The 25072-nt window shown below is 38.7% G+C and overlaps 1 protein-coding gene across 1 annotated transcript in view; it reads right to left on the bottom strand.

Annotated features, from left to right (window-relative positions):
* Positions 1–25072, bottom strand: part of B4GALNT4 (beta-1,4-N-acetyl-galactosaminyltransferase 4) — a 201295-nt gene that overhangs the window by 78007 nt on the left and 98216 nt on the right. The window contains exon 2 of the mRNA XM_070957361.1: positions 7827–7942. Within this exon, the coding sequence (XP_070813462.1) occupies positions 7827–7942 (116 nt within the window). The remainder of the gene's footprint in view (positions 1–7826; positions 7943–25072) is intronic.

Here is a 25072-nt window from a genome sequence, read left to right as displayed (position 1 = left end):
TCTTTTTCTCTACTTTTTTATTGTATCCTAATCTCCTCTTATACATAATATATGAACAGTACCACCATCTGCCCTTTAAATCCTGATTTCTTAACATTACTTCAATTATTTATCTTATTTCTCCATTTATAAAGTATATTTCTTATAATCCCCATCACATTTTTTGGTTATAAACAATAAACTTCATCTTATTCAATTTTTACATTGAAACCCTTTAACTTAAGTGATCTTCCACATCATATCTTATCTCTTCTTAATACATAATAAGCAATATCACTATCTGCCCTTAATTCCTGATTTCTGTTATAGCATCAATTAATTATTTTGCTTCATCATTTACAACATACTATTTCAAAATCCCCATCACACTTTTTTTTTACATTTCCATTTTGTATCTTAATTTCAATTATTTTCATAATTAAATCTAATTACCACTTCATATTTCATCTGCTGTTCCATTTTACAATACATCATATTTACTTTTTGCATTCACAATTACTAATATTAATACAGTTCCCTTATATCTACTAATATATACCTTATTTCCCTTCCTCCTTTCCACTATTCTTCCCCCTTTTAACCATTTTCTCTTGGTCTCTCCAGAATTCCATTTTTTAATAAGTTTCTCCCTTCATCCCATTTTCTTATCTTCTTCTTCTTCTTCTTCTTTTTTATTTTTATATTTATTGTATCTTTTCTCCTGAATCCTTTCTCTAGCTTTTGAGTCCATCACTCGCTTAATTCGCCCCCCGCTGTTACCTAATCTTTTCCAATTTCCTTCTCTTCCCTTGGGTTGCTTTTTTTTGGGAAAATATTCCCCCTTATCCATTCTTTTTTTGCCACTGTAAATCATCTAACTTTTTGCCTTCATTCTTTCTTCAACATTGTTTTCTTGTTTCACATTTATATTCTTTTTCCTGTTTTATATGCTCTAACAAAATTTCTGACTTTTTATTGCCCTTTATTGATTCACACACATTTTTAAGCATCTCAATTAATTCCTCACAAAGTCAAGACTCCATATTGTCAGTTTAAAAAATTATTGGTATTTCAATTTAAGATTTAGGTCCATAGAGTCTCTTTTTTAGTTCCAGATAATATCCAGTACAAATGTTTGTCCAATCTATCCATTTTAACACTTTATTATTGTCCACCTCCTTTAGAAGACCAAGCAGCTTAAGACAAAACAAATATCCTTAAAATTTCTCACAGCTCTTATGGTGATCAAGGTTACTGTAGTTATTTCCTTGAATTTTAAAGCCAATTGTTGTAATGCTTTCTTTCCACCAGCAGATGTCTCTCTCCAATCCACAATTCTCAAAACAACAAAGTATCCAGTTTACACAATTACTTTAAATCTATATAGAAAATACTTTCTCTCAAATTGCTTTTCCTTTTATTGTTTTTAATTTCTCCAAATTCAATTTTAAATCCAGTTGTAAAATTTCCTTTCTTTGGCTTTAATATTTTGACCTCCTCTTTGTTCTTCCTTCAAACTTCAAAACTGTCAAAATTATTTCAAACCTTCATTAAAAAATACTTTCCCTCAGGTTTCCTTTCCTTTTATTAGTTTTAATGTCTCCAAATCTAATTTTAGATCCAAACATAAAATTTTCTTTTCTGGGTTTTAGTTCTTTGACTTCCTCTTTGTTCTTCTCCCTCCACTAAAATTCCCAAGTGCCAATTAGCCGCTCATTTTCTCACCGGGACCTTTTAGAGGTTTTTTTTTATTTCCTTTTTTTTACCTGTGAGTTGCCCAATCACTCACCCAGTATCAGTACTCCGTCCAAACACTGCTTTTGCACAAAATCTTATTCTAGTTGCCCCAGCTTCAAAACGGTTATTTTAAATGGCCGCTGCCCCTGCCGCTGGTTCGAAGAGCTGCCTCTGACCTTCCGAGGAACTTGCCTATTCCTCTTTGTCGTCCAAGGCACCTCTACTTCTTCACCGTCCCTACAAGATGGTTCTGGCCCAAAGACACCCCCCCCCCGACAGCAGTTTGTCTGGCTGGATTTTCACTGGGCTCATTAGAGCCCGCTAATTTCCAGCCAGTCTCGCCACAACACTTCTGGTTTCTCCAACTCTGGATAATTTTCTACTGCACAGTCAATATCTGCTGTTTGAGCTTCCATGTTGAATAGCTGCAGTCCTACAGATGTTGTTCATTTCTAAGGTAAGACCAGACAAAACTTAAGATCTTCAATAGCAATTTTATGCCAAGGGAAAATGAATCCACGCCAAGAGATTTGGCAGATATTGGAAACCCCCAGGAGATGAAAAATTATTTTGTAATGAACAAAAGCAGGAGCTAAACTAAAACAGAAGGCTGCTATAGGAAGAACTCCAGAAAGGACCAAAATAATCAGTTTTAAATTATTTCCTGGAATTTTATCCCTCATAATGGCTTTAAAATGAGCCTTAAATTATCCATTTACACTTATTTTTTAAAACAATTACTTCCCCTTGTGCAGCAATATGTAATAAAATAAAAAGAAGAATGTTTTTATATACATCAAAGCAAGTTAGGAAATGTGTTCAGTAGAATCACAAAATGCAGCCTTCTTGAACATTTATCTATTCAAAATACAGGTAGGAGATTGCCTATTGGAATACTGTCCTGCACAGGAAATTATCATTTCAGAGGGGAAACAGGCTGGGTGAGACACACTTGTTTACTTCATGCAGGGAGCTTTTTTTAAAAAAAGTCAAGAATGAATAAAAATTCAACAACAATATAGCTGCAGCTTTCTTTAATAGGAGCTGATAGAACCAATGGCCTTTAGGGGCTGTTTTAAACATTTCTATAGAACAGTGGCTTTTACATACTTTCACTTGAATAAAAAGTAAAACAGAGAACTTGCTGAAGGATCACAGTGTTTCTCTACTAAAGGAGTCCAGACCTCTTCTGGGACCTCTAGGGCTGCTGCTTAGGCTACCTTCAAGCAAGAAAGGCTGCTGAGATTTAAATGTCTGTTTGTGCCTTCTTTTCATCCCTGATTTCTTCAAAGATGGTTGCTAGGGTCACCAAATAGCTTTATGCTTATGATCAGAGTAGAAGGAAGGCAAGCCTAAGAACCAACTTTTCATTGTTTTTTGTTAAGAATTTTACCCACAATAAAAGTCAGATCCAAATGGGAAAAAAATAGAAAATAAAAAAAGGGGGGGGGGACGAAAAAGGCGCAAGAAAAGAAAAAAAGGGAAATAAACTAAAGTTATGAATTATACTAATGACTTCCAACCTTTCCTTCAACAGATATTAACCAACCCTTTGTCTCCCTTCCCTCTTGACTATTATTCCAGAAATACCTTCAATCCATAATTTAATTCTCATCTTTTCAATCATCAAATCCATAAATTATCATTTCACTTTTTTTTTCCTTTTAGCAAAAAGCCCATAAAAGGTTTCCAACCCTTTTAAAAAGCACTTGTCTTTTTTTTCTTGACAAAAAAGTTAGTTTTGTCACTTTGGCCAATTACGGCATTTTTACAATCCATTCCTCCAATTGCAGGAATTTCAATACTCTTATCATCCTGGCGCATACGATAATCTTGTGACTGATCAACTTTTTAACTCATATATTGGCTGCCATGATTCTGAATCCAGGCTGTGTCACAGTGCAAGATAAATCTCCCACCAATGTTGCATTCCTGACTGGAATTGAAGAAGAGCCTGGTGAGGCTCTCCAATATAACACTGGCAACTTAATCTGTAAAAAGGCTTGATTCCATGAAATGCTGCTTAGAATCACTCAAGGAGAGGCCCCCGCTGCTTCCAGGGGATGGTCCTTGTATTTCTTGCTTCTCCACACAATATCATCTCTCACACTAGCTTCTGTGCTGGGCTGAAGAAAAGCTGCAGTACACAGTGAAGTGCTCCCTTAATTCTAAATAGCGTTCAAAGGGGGCGCAAAGAAGATATAAAACTGCTGATTTTTTTTAAAAAAGCAATCTCTTTGGAGATTTCACAGCAGGAAGCTCCTTCCCCAGAAAAGGTGATAGATTCAGATCAAGAGGATAAGCTTATGTATGATGTCTTTGGAATGCCCTTATGTGTCTGTCTTTGTGTGTGTAAATGGGGAGAAAGAGATGTGAGGGGGTGTTTCAATTTTTACCATATATATTTCCTCTTATTGATGAAGTCTTATTAAGGTCTTTTCTCATTAATCTTGAGCATATATGCCTGCTACTGAAATACATATATTTAGTGAAACAAAATTCCAGGTTCTTTGAACAGCCAATGTCATATATAACTTAGCAATTTAATTCAAATATGGATAATTAATTAACAATGAAATATCTGCATACTTTAGCTATGGAATATTTGTTCCAGAAAATTTATTATTATAGATAAACTGGCTTTCAAGAGTTTTGATTTCTGTTCACAGCTCTGTGGGCAGTCTAGCCAAATATTGTTTCCAAATAAACAACTCACAATGCTATCAATCAAAAGATTATGAAGCTAGTCATATGCAGCAGAAAAATGATTGAAAAAGCACTGGGAAAATGCAGCATTGGGAGACATGATCTGAACTGGAAACTCCTGTAGGCATTGTTCATATGTCTTTCTCCCATCTGATCAGATGAACCCACAATACCAGATGTAGTACTAGAAAGTCAGAATGCTTAGGAGTACTACGTTTTAAGGCCATATGCTTCCAGATTCCCATCCAAATTAGGGCAGCCAAAATTAAAAATTAAATCAGTAGTAAAATGATAGCAACTATGCTTTTGGTTTTATTTTTTTTCATGCCAACTACTATGAGAGACACGCTTCTGCATAGATTTGTTTAAGTTATATTCTGCCCTTATCTCCAAAGACACATAATCAACATACTATGGGGACTTAATGTAACATGGCCAAGTAACATACAACACTCTTCTTTGGCTTATGTTAACTGTTCTGCATTAATTTATCCAACTTGGTCAATATTTTCTCTTCTACAGGTAGTCCTCAACTTATGACCATAATAAAGCCCAAAAATTATGTTGTTAAGTGAGACATTTGTTAAGTGAGTTTTGCCTCATTTTATGACCTTTCTTGGCACGATTGTTAAGTGAATAACTGTAGTTGATAAATTAGTAACCCGATTGTTAAGAAAATCTGGCTTCCCCATTGACTTTGCTTGTCAGAAGGTTGCAAAAAGTGATCACACAACCTTGGGACACAGCAATGGTCATAAATATGAACCAGTTTCCAAGCATCTGAATCTTGATCATATGACCATGGGGATGCTGCAAAGGTCATAACTGTGAAAGACAGTCCTAAGTCTTTTTTCAGTGCTGTTGTAAGTTTGAACCGTCACTAAATGAGCTGTTGTAACTCGAGGACTACGTATATTCTGAGGTGCTGATGCCTTTCAGATAATCACCACCATCACAAGGGAAGTATCACTGGCAGGTACAGAATCATTCCCCTCCCTTTCAGATCGAGCTCTTTAAGTGTCAAATTGCTTACTATTTCCAGCCAGGGTAAAGAATAGTTCTGGTAGAGCCAAAGCTTTATCATAAAGTAACATTCTAACAGGAGCTTTAATGGAGTCCTTGGTGCTCATAAGCTATTTGCCTGCAGACATTCCATTAGGTAATGAATGAAACGTCTGCATAGAAACAACCAAGATCGGAGAGGACCAGGGACTCCACCGTTCAACTCTGAACTATAGATACTCTCTTCTACAGGAGTGTTAATGTCTTCTCTTAACCAGCCTTATGAGGCAATTTAACAAGGTAGCTCTGCAACTTCAGCTGACAAAAGCCCTGCTAATTTTAACTTCAGCTCCCAAGTGCCAGCTGCCAAGTCCAGTAAATTGCTGCTTAAAGAACAATCCCTCCCAGCCAACCCCCCCACCCCAAAGAAAATGTCCAATATGTTATAGTTTGGGTCTCTTTAATTCAGGGGTCTCCAACCATGGCAACTTTAAGACTTGTGGACTTCAACTCCCAGAATTCCTCAGCCAGCAAAGCTCTGGAAGTTGAAGTCCACAAGTCTTAATGTTGCCAAGGTCGGAGGCCCCTGCTTTAATTCACAAAGGTATTTCTTTAGGGATGTTGATGTCACAATTACTTTAATTCCAATTTTAAATTGTCATGGAACTTGACCTCAGCAACCAACTCTCTTCCTCCCACCCTTTGCAAGAACTACAAATCATTATTAGAGAAAATTTCCCAGGGGAAAGAAGAAAAAAATAAAATAAAATGGAAAATGTTAATACAGGAGGTCAGGAACAAATCTGTACAGATTATTAATCATGCTGGACTACATTATGTTAAATGCAACAGGCTGAAATATCCTTCTAAACCACCCTTTACTAATAACCAGGGAAAAAATTTAGCCAACTGTCTAAGCCAGGTATCACTGATTTTCAGACAATATATCAATACCTCAATAAAACCAAGGCATGCTTGTATTTTAGTCTTTACCGTCTGTGTAATATTGCAGGGGTCTCTAATTGCATCTGACAGCTTGACAGTAGTGCTAATAACCCCTGCCCTTCTTAATATCCTGGAAAAGAGAGTCTTCCTTCAACCATACTGACTTCACAGAGTACAGTAATACAATTTCTCACTGTTTTCTCGTTATTTTTAAAGACATGGCTAGGCTTTTGTGTGTGTGTGTGTGTGTGTGTGTGTGTGCCTTCAAGTTAGTCTTTCCTCCTGACAACTGCCTGGGCAAGTCCCCATGTTTTTCTTGGCAAGATTTTTGGAAATGCTATGCCACTGCCTCCTTCCTAGAACTGAGACAGAATGACTGGTCCAAAGTCACCACCAGCTGGCTTTGCAGGACTAGGATCCCTGTCTCCCAATTTCTTGCCTGGTGCCTTTAGCCACTTCACCAAATTGGCTTTCTTATCCACTGTACTAAGCCATGATGTGTGAACTCTGGCTTTTAAAAAACAGTTAATTGCTTAGCATGGCAAGTGATTTTGGCCACTGTATCTTGTTCAACAAGTTGTTACCAAAGCAAATAATAGTTTACAATGGTATATAAACCTAGTCAGTCGGAGGTGAGAAAGTGTCTTTGATTTTCTTTAGTTCTACACAAAAATCAGAGTCCAAAGCACTGCACCTTCAGAAGGTGAGGAAGAGTTTTGGTTTCCAAGCTTGAGGGGTAGATTCTTCCATCTATAGAGATTCTCAGTCATCCAGTCATGGTTGTCCCAAAGGTGCTTTTTCAAGAGGCAACTTGTTTTTGCCACAGAAAGTCCAGTTGCCTCTTGAAAAAGCACCTTTGGGACGTGCAGATTCTTCTTTGCACCAAGAACTTTTGAAGCAGGTTAATCTTCAGAGGCTGTTCCTAACCTCAGAAATGGAGGAGAAATGGAGCACCATCCATCTCCTTCAGAGAAACTCTAAAGATAAGAGAAATGGTGGACCCATGACCCATCCAGAATGAACTCAAATTCATGTTAGCAACAATCCATCATGTTTGGGGGTGGTGGGAGTTGGAATATACTATCCCTCTCTTTTGGGGATATTCTGCAATCACATTTTTTTTCCAGACAAATTTTCATCAACCCAAAGTAATCCCTGTGGATCCCAAGTAGTTAATCTAGACACCATTAACATATGTTGCTGCTTAATATTGATAAAATCTTCCTAGTTGTGGCACTTCTGGCTTTCTGACTGATGCCTACATCATGCTCAGACTTCAAAGCACTTCCTTATAGGCATCCCTCCCCATCCCCATGCATACTGGAATCAGGAAGAATCACTTCCTTATTTTCCTACTATTCTAGCAATCTACTCCCCAAACAAACATTATTAGAGATCTTTATTTTTCAATCAGTAACAAGGAGAAAAAGCACAAAGCCAGGCACAAATGAAGTTACCATCTGCTCATCTTCCCGGCTCTCACTGGAGTCCTCAGCCTTCCTATGAGGAGAGGGCACATGGGCCCCAGCTGCTCGCTTGCCAGGGTCTGCCTCTTCTCCCAGTCGCTCACCATCTGCAAAAGAAAAAGCAGATGCATTGCAAGCCATGAGAAGACAGCGCACAGAGACAAGGCCTGCACCAACCCTCGCCCTGTCTGGTGCCAGTCTTCCACCTCCAGTGAGAGTGAATACAGGAATTAATCTATTATTGAGCAAGCCGCCCATATGATTATTGTCATTTTTATGTATCGTTGTATGTTTTATGTTTTTAATATCGGAATGCTTAGCCACTTGAAGTCTTTGGAATAGCACAGAATACAAATGCCTGCAAATAAATAAATACATACGTTATCCTTTCTGAAATTAATCCACAAAAACAATAAACTCTGCAAGGGTTACAGTGACAACAATCACAACCTAATAGTTCTTCAAAAAGCCCCTGGGTGCTTGGGTCACTAACTCTCTCAGGCTACTCTGGACCCCTTCCAGATGGTGAGTTTATAATGCAATAAATATGCTACTATTCCAGTGGTGGGTTGTCCCCGGTTCGCACCAGTTCTGTAGAACCAGTAGTAAAACCAGCGGGAGGCCCCGCCCACTGACCCTGACATCACCAAAACGCTTCTGCGCATGTGCAGAAGAGCGCGAGAGAGAGCGCAGCCCCACTGCGAACTGGTAGTAAAGGTAAGTAGAACCCACCCCTGTACTTTTCATATTGTATTTGAAATCTGAATGCATTGTCCCTCAAAGTAATGCCTTTGTAGTGTTGTTCAATATTCCAGCTAGATGTCTTGTTACAGTGAAATTGTTTTTCCTCACTGCATTTTGGCTTTTTTTTCCCTGTTACATTTATTTTCTTTTTTTCCTCCTCTGTTCAGGAACTTAAAGCAGCATATACTAGAATGTCACTTCATTTTATCCCCACAATAAATAATCCTGTGAAATAGGTTTGGATTCAGACAGAATCACTCACTCAAAAATCACCTGGTGAGTTTTCGTGGTAGGCATGGTTGGATCTCTGTAGACATTTTCCAACACTTTAAACACTATGTCAACTACCCCCCCATTTTCTTCCAGATTGCTTTCTGGTATTTAGTATTGTAACTTAAAAGGAAACAGAAAATAAGGCTATACATTTGCACCATGTTTCTATAAAGTTGCTTTTTTCCCCCAAGAGTTTTAAAAATTCTTTGAAGAGAATTTACTTTCTCTCACCCAACCACAGAATTTTGTCTCTTCCAGCTTATAAAAAGAAAAGCAGGACACGATCTCCTGCAACAAAGCTGAAGATTTATAAAGGTATTGTGTGGGGGGGAAATATTGGGTGATCAGTACTTGAAATAGGCTAGTGTTTGTGCAGCATTAACAGGAGAAATTTCCTGCAAAGGGATAACCTTATGACGTGGAGACAACAGGTAGAGAAAAACCTACAGTAATAAAATGTTCTTGTCCAAACAAACAAAAATTCACTTGAGCTAGTTAAGAGTAATATAGATATTTCTTTTCAGTCAAAATGGCTTGAACTCCAAAAATCCACTGAATCTACTGAAGTACCATTGGACATTTATAGAATTTGCTAATATCCATCTTCCCTGTATTAGGGAAGAGTTTACAAAAAAAAAAATGTTACAGCAACAGCAACTTATTTATTGTTACTTTAAATCATTCATGAACAATAATAACATAAAGTAATGCTTAAATTTGTGCTCTGCAAATATAGATAGATTTAAATAGCTTCTTGGACTTCTGGCTAAGATTAAGAGAGCAGACAAATTTAGAATGAGCCACACAACCCACCTCTGAGGACATTGTTTCATCTTGAATTAGGCCAATTAACATTAATATTCCCAACTTCATTCTCTCATACATTTTCATGAACCCTTTAATACAGGATATGAAACCCTGAAACTAGCACAGCTGGTGAGATTACAGATACTGCAATTATCAATGAGAAATCACAATACCATCATCTGTTTCATGTAAACATCTGCTGCTTATTGTTCTAAATAGAGGTACCTCAATCTTTGGGACCAGATTTTGCCGGTGCAATAACATCTGTACATGGCAGCATAAGTACTAAACAAACACCCCTTTCCTTGATAAACTAGTTTTACTGATTTATTTTGGCATGTAATGAAGATACCTGTAAAATCTGATGAGCATTTCCCTTCTGCAAAGACTTATTAAAGAGGTAAGGAACTAGCAGTCCTTGAAATGCTACTGAATCACAATTCCCAAAAATCTCATTGTCACTGTCAGTGGGGAAGAATGTTGGGAATTGAGGAACAGGAACATCTGGAATATTCTAGATTATCTGGTTTATTGAAATGCAAGTAAAAATTATGGAGTAAATAAAAAGGAAATAGGGCTTATCATTTATTGATTTTATTTATTTGATGTGCCACTTTTCTGTGGAAAATGAATGTTCAAGTAAACTTAAAGGTCAAACAAAACACTCAGAGTAGAAAAAAAAAGCCAAGTAAATTGAAACATAAATAATAAAATAATTGGCCATCAAATAGTCACGGGAAATAAGAGCTCCATTATAATCTGCCTTGGCTCTGCATTTGGAGCACTATTCAGTTCTGAGCAGCAGTCTTGAAAATTACAATGCAGAAGCTGGAATCATTTCAGAGAAGTATCAAGATGATAAGGGGTTTGGAATCCAAGCTTTGGGAAGGGATAAAGGTGTTGAACTTGCAAAAGAAAAGGTGAAGGGGAGTTATGATAACAGTGTCCCAACATCTAAAAGCTTGTCAGCTGCAAATCTTGTTTTCTGTTCAAGCCAAGGCAGAACAAGCAGCAACAAGTTGAATTAATAAAAAAAAAAAAGGCTGGGTATTGGGAGGACTTTCCTGGTGAAGGAATTAGTGGAAGAAGCTGCCTAGAACAGGGGTAAACAATTCTGCTTGGAAGATATCTAAATAGGGATGGGATGACCATCTGGGGAATTCTGGTCCACTGGGCAATGGCTTGGATAAGAGTACATCTCAACCCCAGACCACCCCAACGATGCCTTTGAAGTGATGTCCCGGTGTCTGGAGGCCGTGCGGATCTGGATGGGGAGAAACAGGCTCAGGCTCAATCCATCCAAGACCGAGTGGCTGTGGTTTCCGACGTCCCTATATAGTCAGTTGACGCCATCGCTGACTATTGGGGGTGAATCGCTGGCCCACACGGAGAGGGCTCGCACTTGGGCATCCTCCTGGATTCACGGCTGTCTTTAGAAGAGCATTTGACAGCCGTGACCAGGAGGGTTTTAATCAGGTTCACCTGATTCGCCAGTTGCGTCCCTTTCTGGATCTGGACTCCTTACACAGTCACTCATGCCCTTGTCACTTCCCACCTGGACTATTGCAATGCTCTCTACATGGGGCTCCCCTTGAGGAGCACCTGGAGGCTCCAACTGGCGCAGAGTGCGGCCGCGTGGGTGGTTATGGGAGCGACATGGCGCTCCCATATAACACCTCTCCTGCGCGGGCTGCACTGGCTCCTGGAGGTCTTCCGGGTGCGCTTCAAGGTTTTGGTTACCACCTTTAGAGTGCTCCATGGCTTAGGACCTGGTTACTTACAGGACCACCTACTACCACAAATAGCCTCCCACCACCCGGTACTCTCTCATAGAGAGGGGCTCCTCCGGGTGCCGTCGGCCAAACAGTGTCGACTGGGGCCCCCAGGGGGAGGGCCTTCTCTATGGGGGCACCCACTATCTGGAACGAGCTCCCCCCCGGAGATACGGAGGATCCCGGATCTGCGCACTTTCCGCCGCACTCTTAAGACCTTCCTATTCCAGCAAGCTGGCCTGGCCTAACCATTTCCCCCCTTTTCTTTTAAATTGAAAATTTTAAATCTGTTTTTAAATTATTGGGATGTTTTAAATTTGTCTTGGGCTAAATTGTTTAATCTGGTTTTATTTTTGCTTTTAAATTTTTGTATTTATGTATTTTATTTTTGTGCCTCTCCACCGCCCTGAGTCCTTCGGGAGTAGGGCGGTATATAAATCTAATAAAAGAAAAAGAAAGAAAGAAAGAAAGAAGAAAGAAAGAAAGCTTCCTTCCAACTCCAACATTCTGTGATTAAAGGCCTGGTTAAATAGATGTCTTTAAAGTTTTTTTTTTAATGCAAGGGACCAATCCAGCTCCAGAAAGAATGCATTTCATAGCCCAGAAAGGATTCAGTAGAAGAACCTTACCACAGGATAAGCGAAGTTTCTGAAAGGAGGGACATCTTCAAAAGAGCCTGTTCAAGCAAGTTCTTCACAGAAGAAACAGTGTCTCAGAGAGACCTTAAATGATTTTGACCTTAAAACGTTGGCATCCATATCCAGGACAGACTTAATCTTTGAATCCAGTTTCTTATTAATTGGGTGTAATGATATATAGGAATGATTTTGGTAGGCAGGAGGAAGACCTGCAGCCCAGACAATATTCTAATAAGAGGTAGTTCAGTCTGCAGGTAGGGGAAAACCATGGGAAGCATTTCAGAAGGGACCCTCCCTAGTTTTTGGAATCTCAAGGTGGAGGAGAGAAATACTTCGAGTCTTCCAACATTTTAATGTAACCTTACAACAAAGAAATGTCAGCCTCAAAAATCACATGAGGCCAATTAAACATAAGCAACATCTGAGCAGCTCAAAGAGTCAGAGGAGGAGGCCCACACATGCAGTGAGTAGAGGGGAGAGCAGAATAGGTCTATTAGGCTTCTCACCAAGAAGTAAATCTGTTTTTGACAGTTGGCTGCAGACTATAAAAGAATCTACTCTGCCTCTGTTCTCTTTGCTGGAGACAACATCTGACATCCAGCTTGTACATGATATTCGTGTGTGGATTTCTGCTTCTTGGATCTCTAATCTTTGGATTGGCTGACAATTTGACCTGGCTCTAAACTGACCTTTGCCTTCATTTGTGACCTGGATAATTCTTCACACGTTCCCATTCTCAGAGCAAACCATACAGGCAAGCCTCAGCTTTGTTTCACTGAAACATCTTCAGCTGATAATCACCCAAGATTCTGTGTTTGTGTGTGGCTGAAGCCTGCAGCAGAATAGGTTTGGTCTTCCAGATGTTCTAGAACAATATGATTCATGATATTGAAAATTGTTCAGCAGCCCAGAACTACGGTAGTAGGGCTACGTTCCGTTCAGTCCCCAACATAGATGATCCTATAGTACTGCTTTGTTTTCTTTGGATGTGATGGAGGCAAAGAAAGAAGGATTCATTTCTGTAAACATTGTGCATTTATTTATTAAATTTGTATGTCATCCATCTCATCATCAAACAACTCTGGGTGGCTTATTTGTATTATTCTTGATTCATCCTACAATTTCTTCTGTTCTGTTGTCATATCTGTGTCATGCCTCCCAGCATCTTGATAAATCAAGGCATTAATTTGATAAAAGTCTTAGGAATACCAGTCAACCCCTAAATTGTCTATATAGCCTATAGGTCAGACAGATTAATGGCATCTCTAATAAAAATGAAACTTTTCAAGCAAACTTAGGAAACCACTTGGATCCAGATCTAAATTTTAAGTCACTCATCAATCTTGCAAAAGTCTGCGTCAGCCTCTGAGTCATCTGTCCATAAACATACAGGACTTACTGACTTGGGAAGTAGAAACTATTAATGATAGTGCCTAACCCTGTCCTGGCTTCCCAAATGCACAACAAATACTCAAAATTTGCAGTTTATTTGATGGAGCATTTCATCACTCAGAAGGAATCCTCCAACTTTAGCCTAAGAATAAGCTGGCCAACAGAGTTAGGGAAATATCATATGCTTTTACTATCCTAGTATATGAGGCATTTCCTGGCTGATTGATTACTTAACACTTTGTTTAGTTGTAAGGATTCCTGTCATATTGTAAAATGGTTGTTAACTACCCAGAGCAGAGGTGAAATCCAGCAGGTTCTGTCAGGTTCTGGAGAACCGATAGCGGAAATTTTGAGTAGTTCGGAGAACTGGCAAATGCCACCTCTGGCTGGTCCCAGAATGGTGTGGGAATGGGCATTTTGCAGTATTTTTCCTCTGGAGTGGAGTGGGAATGGAGATTTTGCAGTATGCTTCCCCTGCCACACCCACCAACCATATAATGCCCACCAAGCCATGCCCACAGAACCGGTAGTAAAAAAAAATGGATCTCAACACTGACCCAGAGATATTTAAGATAGGTGGCCATATAAAATTTCTAATTTTTTTTTTTTTTAAAAAAGAGGGCAATAATCATGCAGACAATGATGAGTCATTTCTGTCCCTCATCTTCCCAATTAGCTTTTTCTGGTTCCTGCCAAGCCTATTTGAATGAGCGCTTGTGCTGCCATTCTTTGAGGCTCTTTTGTTAGAAGACTTTCTGAATCAGCTGCATAATCTCAGTTCCTGAAACTGGGGCTAAATCCCATAGAATGAGATCTGGCTGGTACGTCTAGATTTCTAATAAGAGTGAAAACAATAATGTGCCGCCTGCTGGTGGTGAATGTAACATCATACACGATGTTTAAAACAGAGTAAATATTTAAAGCAGTAAAAGAGAAATCCCTCTGTTCCTCAAGAAGGGGTAGAAATCTTGTAAAACCTCATACAGAGACAGGACATAATGTAATATCTGCACACCTCTGTCCATGAGAGTTTAAGGAAATGTGGACAGTATATATCTTTCCAATAGAATCAGCACAATACTAGATTCAAGGGAGAGGGGGGGGTGGGGGAGGGGGAGAGGGAGAGGGAAAGGGGGGGAGAGAGAGAGAAAGAGAGAGAGAGAGAGAGAGAGAGAGAGAGAGAGAGAGAGAGAGAGAGAGAGAGAGGGAATACATTCTTCACAGGCTTGCTGAGAGCCAACCCCAAAGGGCTGCCCTTGCACTGGTCTCAGTAATCCTCATCTCACAGACAGTTGGGCTTACCCCAACTTTAAGGAAATGGCAGTGGTTCTGTCAACATCTCCTTTCTTACAGTGATGTTGAGATGTGTGCCTTGTCTCATCCATCCATTGTTTAATTACACATAGCACAGAGTAAGAATTAGGATAGGTTCCAGCCAGTGCATTAATAAGTACTCTCTCAAGCACAGGGGCAAGTGCTCAGCGACACCATTCAGCTGGTAACACCAAGGAGCTTGGCATCCTTGGGCCACCCTGCTTTCCTAACTGCTGCCAGCCAAGGCTGCTGCTTTCTGAAATTGGCCATGCTCTGAATGACTCTTCTTTATGATTAGGCGTTTCTTTATTCTCCAGAGAACTCAATTCCGGAATGGGCAAGAAGTACAAATGATTGCAAAACATGAGTACCATGGAGGATTAGCTCTTGCTTGGGAAGAAGCCATTTGCCTGCCAAAATCAAATCATTTTTGTAACATCTAAACAAGATGCCTCTTTCTTTCCTTCCCTGTCCAGTTACTTTCTCTCTGCAGTGTCACCTCCATCAATTTTGTTTCACCCTATTTTCCCCCCAGTTTGCAACTGTTCTTTCCTCCATTCTCTTTTAATCCTTCATTTGGGTGGTTTCTGCTAGAAGGATGGAGAGTAAAATGGGTCTGTACTTTTTTCAGTGGAACACATTTTTTTAAAAAAGGCAATTTGTTTTAATAAATACTAACATATATTTTAAATCTGCCCTTGCTCTTTTTTTCACAGAATGACTTCTGGTAGGGGTGTGTGTGTGTGTGTGTGTGTGTGTGTGTGTGTGTGTGTGTGTGTAAGTACAGTACAGATAATCCTTGATTTACGACCACAATTGAGCCCAGAATTTACGTTGTTAAGTGAGAAATTTGTTAAGTAGTTTTAAAAATGCAACTTTTCTTGCCACATTTGTTAAGTGAATCACTGCAGTTATTAAATTAGTAACATGGTTCTTAAGTGAATCTGGCTTCCCCATTTATTTTGCTTGTCAGAAGATTGCAAAAGGGAATCACATGACCCCGGGACACTGCAATGGTCATAAATATGAACCAGTTGTCAAGCATCCGAATGTAAATGATGTGACCATGGGGATGCTACAACGGTCATAAGTGTGAAAAATGGTCATAAGTCACTTTTTTCAGTGCCACTGTAACTTCAAATGGTCACTAAGCAAACAGTTGTAAGCAGTGGTGGGTTTCAAAATTTTTTACTACCGGTGCTGTGGGCGTGGCTTGGTGGGCATGGCAGGGGAAGGGTACTGTAAAATCTCCATTCCCACCCCACTCCAGGGGAAGGCTACTGAAAAATCCCCATTTCCTCCCGATCAGATGGGACTTCGGAGGCAGAGAATAGATGGGGGCAGGGCCAGTCAAGATTTTCACTACCGGTTCTCCGAACTACTCAAAATTTCCACTACCAGTTCTCCAGAACTGGTCAGAACCTGCTGAAACCCACCTCTGGTTGTAAGTCAAGAACTATCTGTATATGCAGATACCGGGAGAGAGAAAAGGCCAAGATTGGTTTCAGTTAGTTCAGACAACCTTAAGTTGACAAGGTAAGGAAACTGGGCACACAATTTATGTTCATGCTTATCTTTTCCTTTCCTGTTTATGCTTCCATTTTTGGAAGGTCATCCTAGATTCATGCTTTTCCTTTTGCATGACTATAGCCTCTTCTTTGCCTTGCATAGAACTGAAGGATGTGATATCAATTATGTTCTATACAAGTGCTGTGTTTGAAGCAAAAGAAATTCTGCTCAAAGGATTGGGATATACAGGCAATTATCATATGCTACTGGGAAGGCTAGAATAGCTTAAAAAAAAAAGAATTTCCCCCCCAAAGACAGGAAATATCTTTTTAAAACCCAAAGTACTGTATAGAATGATAGCTAAGATTAGTATATATATTCCATCCCCCCTTGTTTCTATTTAGTCTTTCCAGCCTACTCAATAGCCACTCTTCTTCAGTTGCTCAAATACTGAGGCAAATTTGAAAAATTGTACCAAGCAGCTTAAAGTATTTTACAGATGAGAGAGAGAAAATAACAGCAAACAGGCAATTTGTAGATGAATTCAAAGAAGTATGACTCAGCACTGATAGTAATTCTTCCATCTGTCCCTAAATTGTAGCATAAGACGGCATAAGCTTGGTTTGCTACTGAACAGATTGGCAAACTTTTCTCTGTATATGTGATCTAAGATGTGCACAGCAAGTGGGGGGGGGGAAATCCTTAATTTCCCACAACAAAAGGTCAGTTCTATCAATGAAAAGCCAACTGAGTGCAGGGTTTGAAGCTTAGTAACATTTGTGATGATGGGTCCAACCAAATGACAAGAACTTCAAGACTAGCTGTTCCAAATCTCAGCAATAAAGTCAGCTGGAGTATCTACCAGATGTTTCTTAATTGTTTACATATAAATAGCATGTTACCCACCTAGAAGAAAACTTTTGCAACTACAAACAGAAGGGCTATATAGGAATACAATAGACAACATGTTTTTTCTGGGACAGAATTAAGACCACACAATGATTAGAGTACTATGTATCATCTTTCCAGCTGAAGCTTGAAAAGCAGCTCTTATGTATAAATATAAAAATAAAATGAATCAAGTTATCCATTGTTAAAAGCATACCTTATTTAGGATGATCTTGCAAAACTTGACAATTTTGCAAATGACTGGGAATGTTTTGTGTTGACCAATAGAATCCCTTTAGTAAGACTAAATGTGAGGACCAGAAGGCATTATTCAGTTTTAAGTGGTCTAAGAATTTGCATACAATATCCACAGCACTGATTGACGAAAGTCATGAAGGGTGCTGAAGGTTACTATCTACCTATTGATGAGCCTTGGTATATAGAGGATTGTGACTGGAGTGTAAAAGGAGAAATTGTAAACACCACAAACTAATGAATGAAATGAAAGAAAAAACACAGACATGCTGTATGCCTGTCAAACCAAGAGAAAGGCCAAGTAGATAATAAATCTGGATGAAGGAGGTCAGATCTTATTCAGTGGAGTTGAAGAACACAGGGAAGTGAAGCTGCAGGTTAATTAGTGAGAGCTAGACTATATTCCAGAAAGTGAATTGCAATCATCTGGGTTGTCATGGAAGCATATAAAAACAAAACTTCAGTGCATGTTATGCTCCAGTGAAGGGTTAGAATAAAAGAACCAGGGATGTGTTTGGGAACAACTGTGCAATATTCTGAATGAATGTGATCTACTGGGAAAATTATTCTGCTAGGAGACATGAATGAGAAAGCAATGAGAAAGTTCAGAAAAAGATATTGCGCCATTCAGAAACTGGAGAATTAATGTGAATGGTGACTTTTTAATGAGTATCTCTTAGAGAAATATTTGCTTATTTCACATTACACAGTTCAACATAAACCTATTTGTACATACACAGAGCAAAGGAATTGATGTAACTCTTAAAACATAACTGGTTTGATTTCTGTTTAAGAAGAAACACTGAATTCACAAAGATGGTGAAGGGGATGAGAATGCTGAATGTGCCACAGATCATTTTCTAGTACTTCCAAGACATGGAAGAAAATGAAATATATGAAATAAAGTAGAGTGAAAGTAGAATTACTGTAGAGACAAAAAGTTCAAGCCCTGAATGAAGCAATATTAAAGAGAGATTCATCTCCTCACAAGATTAATGGAAAGTGAAGACAAGAAAAAAAGAGTGCTTGGAGAAGTAAAAAGAATAAAGTACCAAAGATGCCCCTGGCGTTACACTAATAGGAAATATTAAAAAGAATGCTGGGTGGAGTAAGAAAGTGAAAGAGGCTGTGGATAAACCGCATAAAAGCTGCAAAACATGAAGGCATGAGAAAGCTGGAGTATCATTTGTATAGCAAGAAAAACATGAGAAAGTTGATTGAATAAAAAAATAACAAGAGTAGCTAAGATCCAAGGAGGCCAATAAAAGAACAGTTTTGATTGGAAATAAAGAGCTGTTTTAAAAATATGAGATGGGAGCTGTAAAAATGATTTGAGACAAAACTGAAGTGAGGGAATCTTGGAAGTCAGTCTTTCAGAGATTAGAACAGGAATGATAGAAAAACATTGAAAGGGAAATCCAAATAAAAGCTATATGTGTTAATCTCAGGAAAAAATTGACTAAAAAAAAGAAGTCATAAATGATGTCAAAATAATGATGAATGGTAAGATGTAAAAAGGCATAACTAGAAATGTTAAAATGTGGGTGTGACTTATTTATGAAGGGGCTCTGCAGTGAAATCTGTGTCGCCTTTGGTGAAATGGCTGGCTACATAAATTTAATTAATTTTTAAAAATTCTGAGTAAACATATGTTGAATTAAATAATAAAAATGCACTTTTCAGAAGGGTTTTTCTGTAATCCAGGTGGCTCAGTCTGAGAAGCCTGCCACTATGAGATACCTGAAATTCTTCCACCAGCTCCTTCATACTAGCTAAAGACTTATACAGTAGACTAACCTTATCGCATAGCAATCTTGCCTCACATAAATAGTTCTGCAACTAGTGCTGCATAAAAACTTTACATCTTTTTTGTTGACCAATGTTTGGTTTATTGAATCAAAGGCCTGAAAACATAAAGAATGTCTGCCTGAGCAAGACCTCATCTCCAGACCAGAGGTGGGTTTCAGCAGGTTCTGACCAGTTCTGGAGAACCGGTAGTGGAAATTTTGAGTAGTTTGGAGAACTGGTAGTAAAAATTCTGACTGGCCCCACTCCCATCTATTCTCTGCCTTCAAAGTCCCAGCTGATTGGGAGGAAATGGGGATTTTGCAGAAACCTTCCCCTGGATTGGGGAGGGAATGGAGATTTTACAGTACCCTTCCCCTGCCATGCCCACCAAGCCACACCCACCAAGCCATGCCACACCCACCAAGCCACACCCACATAACTGATAGTAAAAATTTTTGAAACCTATCACTGTTCCAGACATGGCTATTCAGCGGACTCTTCTGAGAAACTGGAGCATCTCTTCTCCTTATGATGCCTAAAAAGACATTTTGCTAATGCATATCTAAGGTACAATGCTGGCTTCTTGGCAGGGGTGAAATTTAAAATTTGCTACTACCGGTTCTGTGGGTGTGGCTTGGTGGTGGTGGGGTAATGTGACTGGGTGGGCATGGCCAACTTTTTTTTTTAACTTTTAAAAGCATTTTTTCTACAACCTCTTCGGCCAAAGAGGTTGCAGGAAAAAATGCTTTTAGAAGCCTCTGATGATCAGACAACTCAGTTGGGATCGCCAGAGGCTTTTAAAGGCATTTTTTTTTTCTACAACCTCTTCGGCCGAATGCTTTTAAAAGCCTCTGACGATCCCAACTGAGTCGCACAATCATCAGAGGCTTTTTTTTTTTTACTTTTAAAAGCATTTTTTTCGGCAAAAGAGGTTGTAGAAAAAATGCTTTTAAAAGTAAATAAACAGCCTCTGATGACTGTGCGGCTCAGCTGGGCATGGAGGGGGGCACGGAACCGGGAGCATTTCACCCCTGTTTCTTGGTCATTTGAATTGGCTTCAAATGCAGGATTCTTGTTCACCTTTAACTGTGATCTTTGCTAGGAAACTTCATTTACCGTATGTTGAGAACAATCATGCCAACTACTGTAGGGCCATCTAAAAGAACAGGAAAAGTGCCCACTACTCCAGCCGATAAAACTGGAATAGATATAATCAAGAGGATTCTTAGAGCACTAGATGTCAGCTAGGCTGCAACCATCAGAGATGGATCTTAATTGTATATTGGCAGGAAACTGCTCTCCTGTGTAACACAAATCCCATTGCCAAAGAGAGCTTCCATCACTCAAACTCACATTTACCACTCTTGAAGGGGAAAAGTACTCAATAAATGTTTCTGGAATGAAGACACTGCAAACAGAGCCCTCACTCACTTTAAATGATCTATCCAATCCATCTATTGATCTCAGCCTAAGATTTGGCACAAGCAAGGCAATTCTGGCCTTGAATGAACCAAATGCAATGCTACCATACTGATCTGGATAAATTATATATGGCATTTTCCCCAAATGTGCACACAAAGGCAGCCGAGTCACATAAACAAAGAGAAATAAACAAATCTTCAAATCCATTTGATATTAGCACAGATGTAACAATATGTACATTTTTCAATTTAATATTTGTATTTCTTCCAAACAGGGAACTGGGAATTCCTGAGGGTAACACTATATAAGAAACAATGCAAGCAATACAATCATTACATATATAAAGAGAGACATACAAAGCATTAACAGTGGCAAGAGAGTAAAGCATAGCTAGAAAAATCTATCAGGCAGATTTAAGGCAAATATTAAGGGCAGCTCAAATAACCAGCCAGGAAAAAAAATGACACAAAAACCAACACAAGATTTCTCAGTTGATGTCTTTTACACCCACAGTAAAGGTGACACTTTTTATTTTCAGAGTTGAGGGAAGCATTCTTTGCCTCTGAATGCCAGTTGTAAAATGACACTAATGATATCTGCCGCTAACAACTACATTCAATCTGTAGACTGACTGAAATACAGATTTCGTGCATGAACCATCTGGCCTGAGTTTTCAACTTTTCTGTTTCTGTGGTGCTTTTTTTTTTTTTTTTAAACCACTATCTCGCCTAACAAAAAGCTTGCATATTTTCATCCATTTTGGGTTTTCCTAATAAAGAAAATAGTACAAGTAAAATTGGTTGACCTTGAAAAATCTAAGTTGAATTGGACCTGATTAGCGCACAGATGGGAAATCAACAGGAAAAAACACCTGCAACAGGTTCAAAATGGAGCAAAACTACTTTGTACATTCATTCACTTTGCATGCATTTAGAAAGGGGCAGGGCTTCCATTCACAGTTATATCAAAAACCAATGCGGAACAAAACACTTGCAAACTATTCAGGTACTTCTACTAAGAAAATAATACAGACCTGTCTATCAGAAATTTAGCTCAAGTCAGTAGCAAGACTATTGTATGCACAAAAATGGAAGGACATTTCGAATGGTTGCAGAAGTTGATGGAGTTGGCTGAAATGACAAAACTGACTACTTTGATTAAAGAAAAGAACACAAGTACTTTTGTTTCCACATGGAGACCACTTCTAAACTTTGTGCTTGATGTGGAAAACAATGAAACTCTGACTTTGGGTTTTACAGATTAGACTGATAGATCTTTATAGAAATGACTTGTTCATACTATTATGGAAAAGCAAAAAGTTGTGATTTGATGTTAATGTCTTATTTTACTGTAACAGAGAGAGTCAGAAGTCAATGTTTCTTTTTCTCCCCTCCCCCATCTTTCCTCACTTCTCTTCCCCCTTTCCCCTCTTCCCTCACTGCTCTTCTATTCACTTTTGTATTTTGTATTTTATAGTACTCAATAACTCAATAAAAATGTGGTTTTTTAAAAAAGAAATTTAGCTCAACTCAGGGTAGAGGGGTCATTTTCATAAAGGCATTAACCACTTACGGATTTAGTCCCCCCCCCCACACAGAATGTGTTCATTTTAATAAAAGTCTGAAAATTGAAAAATATTTATGCAACCAAGGAGATTTTATATCATTTGAGTAATCTCATTATGGCAACTGTATAAATCGATGCAAATGATGCAATTTGCATCATTGGTGTAATGATCATATCATGCAAATTGAAGTATAATTTGGCTTGCTGCAGATAAAGTCCATTGAGCCAGATCTGGTAAATCAAGGTTTCACTATAATTTTAGTTTTAGTTTAATTTTACTAGAATTTCATTTTTTTTTTCAATTTTACTTTTCTATTGTTTTCAGTAGATATTTACATTATTGGTACTTATATTATTCATTTGTAAGCCATCCACTTTGTTTTTATATGAGTAAGATAGAACTCTTACAAATAAATTGATTAAATAAAAACCTTTATTTGTTTGTAAAATAGTAAAAGTTGTTCTGGTTCTATCTTCCTAAAAGTTGAATGAAAGTTGACTAGACCGCATGTTAATGAATTAATTAAACTTTATTATGGCTGCCCAACACCAATGAATTCCAGTATGTGTTATTTTTATTCCCTTACTAGAAATGATGGAGGGCATTGACCTGCTCCAAGATGTTGTGTGGTTTCCTTTTGATTTCTGGTTTAGATGATCTTCTTCCGACTAAGATCATTGCCATTTAAAAAAGTAACTGAAGAAAAAAGAAGAGATCAGAAAGATGAACTCACTTAATGGTTATTGTTGTACTAAATTACTGGTATCTGCTGATTGCTGTTCTACCAATTGGATACTGAGAATCTTCTTTGATATGCCTTAACCGCCGAACTTCTCCTATAGCCAAGCATCTTTGCAAGAGTACAATTTATTTATTTATTAAATTGATATGCCACCCATTTCACTGTCAAGAGACTCTAGGCGGGTTAAAATATGATAAAACAACAATGCAAAACAAAGCATTAAAAACATTAAGTATTAAAATTTGAAACATTAAAAATTAACAACAACAAAAAACTCTAAATAAAAAGGAACTTAAACATAAACTGAGTGGAGGGTGGATCTTCTCCTAATCACCTAACCAATTCCAGGGTGAGATGCCCTCATTGGGGCCCCAAGCCAGTTGTCAGAACAGTTTTCAGGCCCTTTTGGAAGGTCAAGAAGGAGAGAGCAGATCTCACCTCAAAGGGCCTGATGTTCCTGAACCTATGGCAAAGAAGGCTCTTCTCTTGGACCCCACCAGCTGGAATTCCTTGGCTGGCAGGGTCTGCAGTATGCCCCTTCTGCTGGACCAAGTGAGGCAGTCCAATCCTATTGAGGTGCGATGGTTCCTCAGGAAGCTTGGACCTATAGCAATGGCACTTAGCACTTAGACTGATATGCTGCTTCATAGTGCTTTTACAGCCCTCTCTAAGCAGTTTTACAAAGTCAGCATATTGCCCCCAACAATCTGGGTCCTCATTTTACCCACCTCAGAAGAATGGAAGGCTGAGTCAACCTTGAGCCGGTGAGATCTGAACTGCCGAACTGCAGCTAGCAGTCAGCTGAAGTAGCCTGCAGTACTGCACTCTAACCACTGCACCACCTTGGCTATGCCAGGAATACTTACTGTTTCCCCCCCAAAATACAGACTTTACAATGCATTACCCAATGTTTTATACACAGTCTGTCTTCATTGTGAAATGAACAATGAATAAAACTCTTTCCTCTGAACAGTGAAGTTATTCTATGTTAAACATCTCAGCACAATGTGGAAGAAACTGCAAGGAATGCAACTGCCATTATTCACATGTTACATTTTTCTTCATCATCGGAATGGAGGACCAAAGAGAACAAAGTTAAATTTTTCCCTAGAAGCCCAGAAACCAATCAATCATTAACGCACATCCAAAGAGAATTTAAAGTGGCAACTGTTAATCTAAAATTGGGGCTTACAAACATACCATACAGCAAAACACACCATACAGCAAAAAACGCTAGCACTTTGCACAATGTATATGTCAGCATAATAAACAAAAGTTAGAGATTGAAAATTCATCATTATAGAGTGATGTTACTTAGGAAGAAATGTTCCCCGTTAAAACTAGGAAAACACACAAACTTAAAAATGATTGCCTTTGCTGGTATGAACAGCTCTTTCCCTAACAGCCCATTTTGACTGGTTATTTATTCATGTTTTTGATGCTGAAATATACATTTAGTGAGCTGCAGAAGGTATTTCAGATTCCTAAGTGCCACCATTATATGTTTAGGCACCAGACTAGGCAGGACTGCGAATGGAGCATACGGAATCTTCAGATACCCGGAATTTCAGCTGCCCTGGCTCTCCGTTACACTCTCTAACTTTTTTCAAATAGAAATAATCATTTTCCTTATTTACTTTAGCAAAAAATAGCTCTGAAATAACTCCACCAGAATTGGGCTATGGATGGCAGGACTAAAGATAACTGTGCTATACCTATTGTGGCACTTGTTCTATAGCAGAGGTGGGGAACTATTGTCCCTTATGACTTTGGACTTCAACTCTCAGAATTCCTGAGCCAGCCAGCCTTTTATAAAAGGGCCATAGTTCCCCATCCCTGTTCTACAATTTCAGTTGCTCTCCCACCTTACCTTAGCAGGAAACTACAGGTAGTCCTTGACATACAACCATTCATTTACTGAGCAAAGTTACAAAGGCACTGAAAAAGTGACTTATGGCTGATTTTCACACTTACAACCATTGCAGTATCCCCGTAGTCATGGAATCAAAATTTGGACACTTGTGAACTGGCATGTATTTATGTCAGTTCCCGGGGTTGTATGATCACCATTTGTAACTTCTCCAGCTGACTACAACAAGCAAAGTCAATGGGGGAAGCAAGATTCA

Source organism: Pituophis catenifer, unplaced genomic scaffold, assembly GCF_029215685.1.
Source record: "Pituophis catenifer annectens isolate HBS135680 unplaced genomic scaffold, rPitCat1.0.hap2 SCAF_1, whole genome shotgun sequence".
Taxonomy (NCBI): Eukaryota; Metazoa; Chordata; class Lepidosauria; order Squamata; family Colubridae; genus Pituophis; species Pituophis catenifer.
This window is presented reverse-complemented; position numbering and strand designations above follow the sequence as displayed.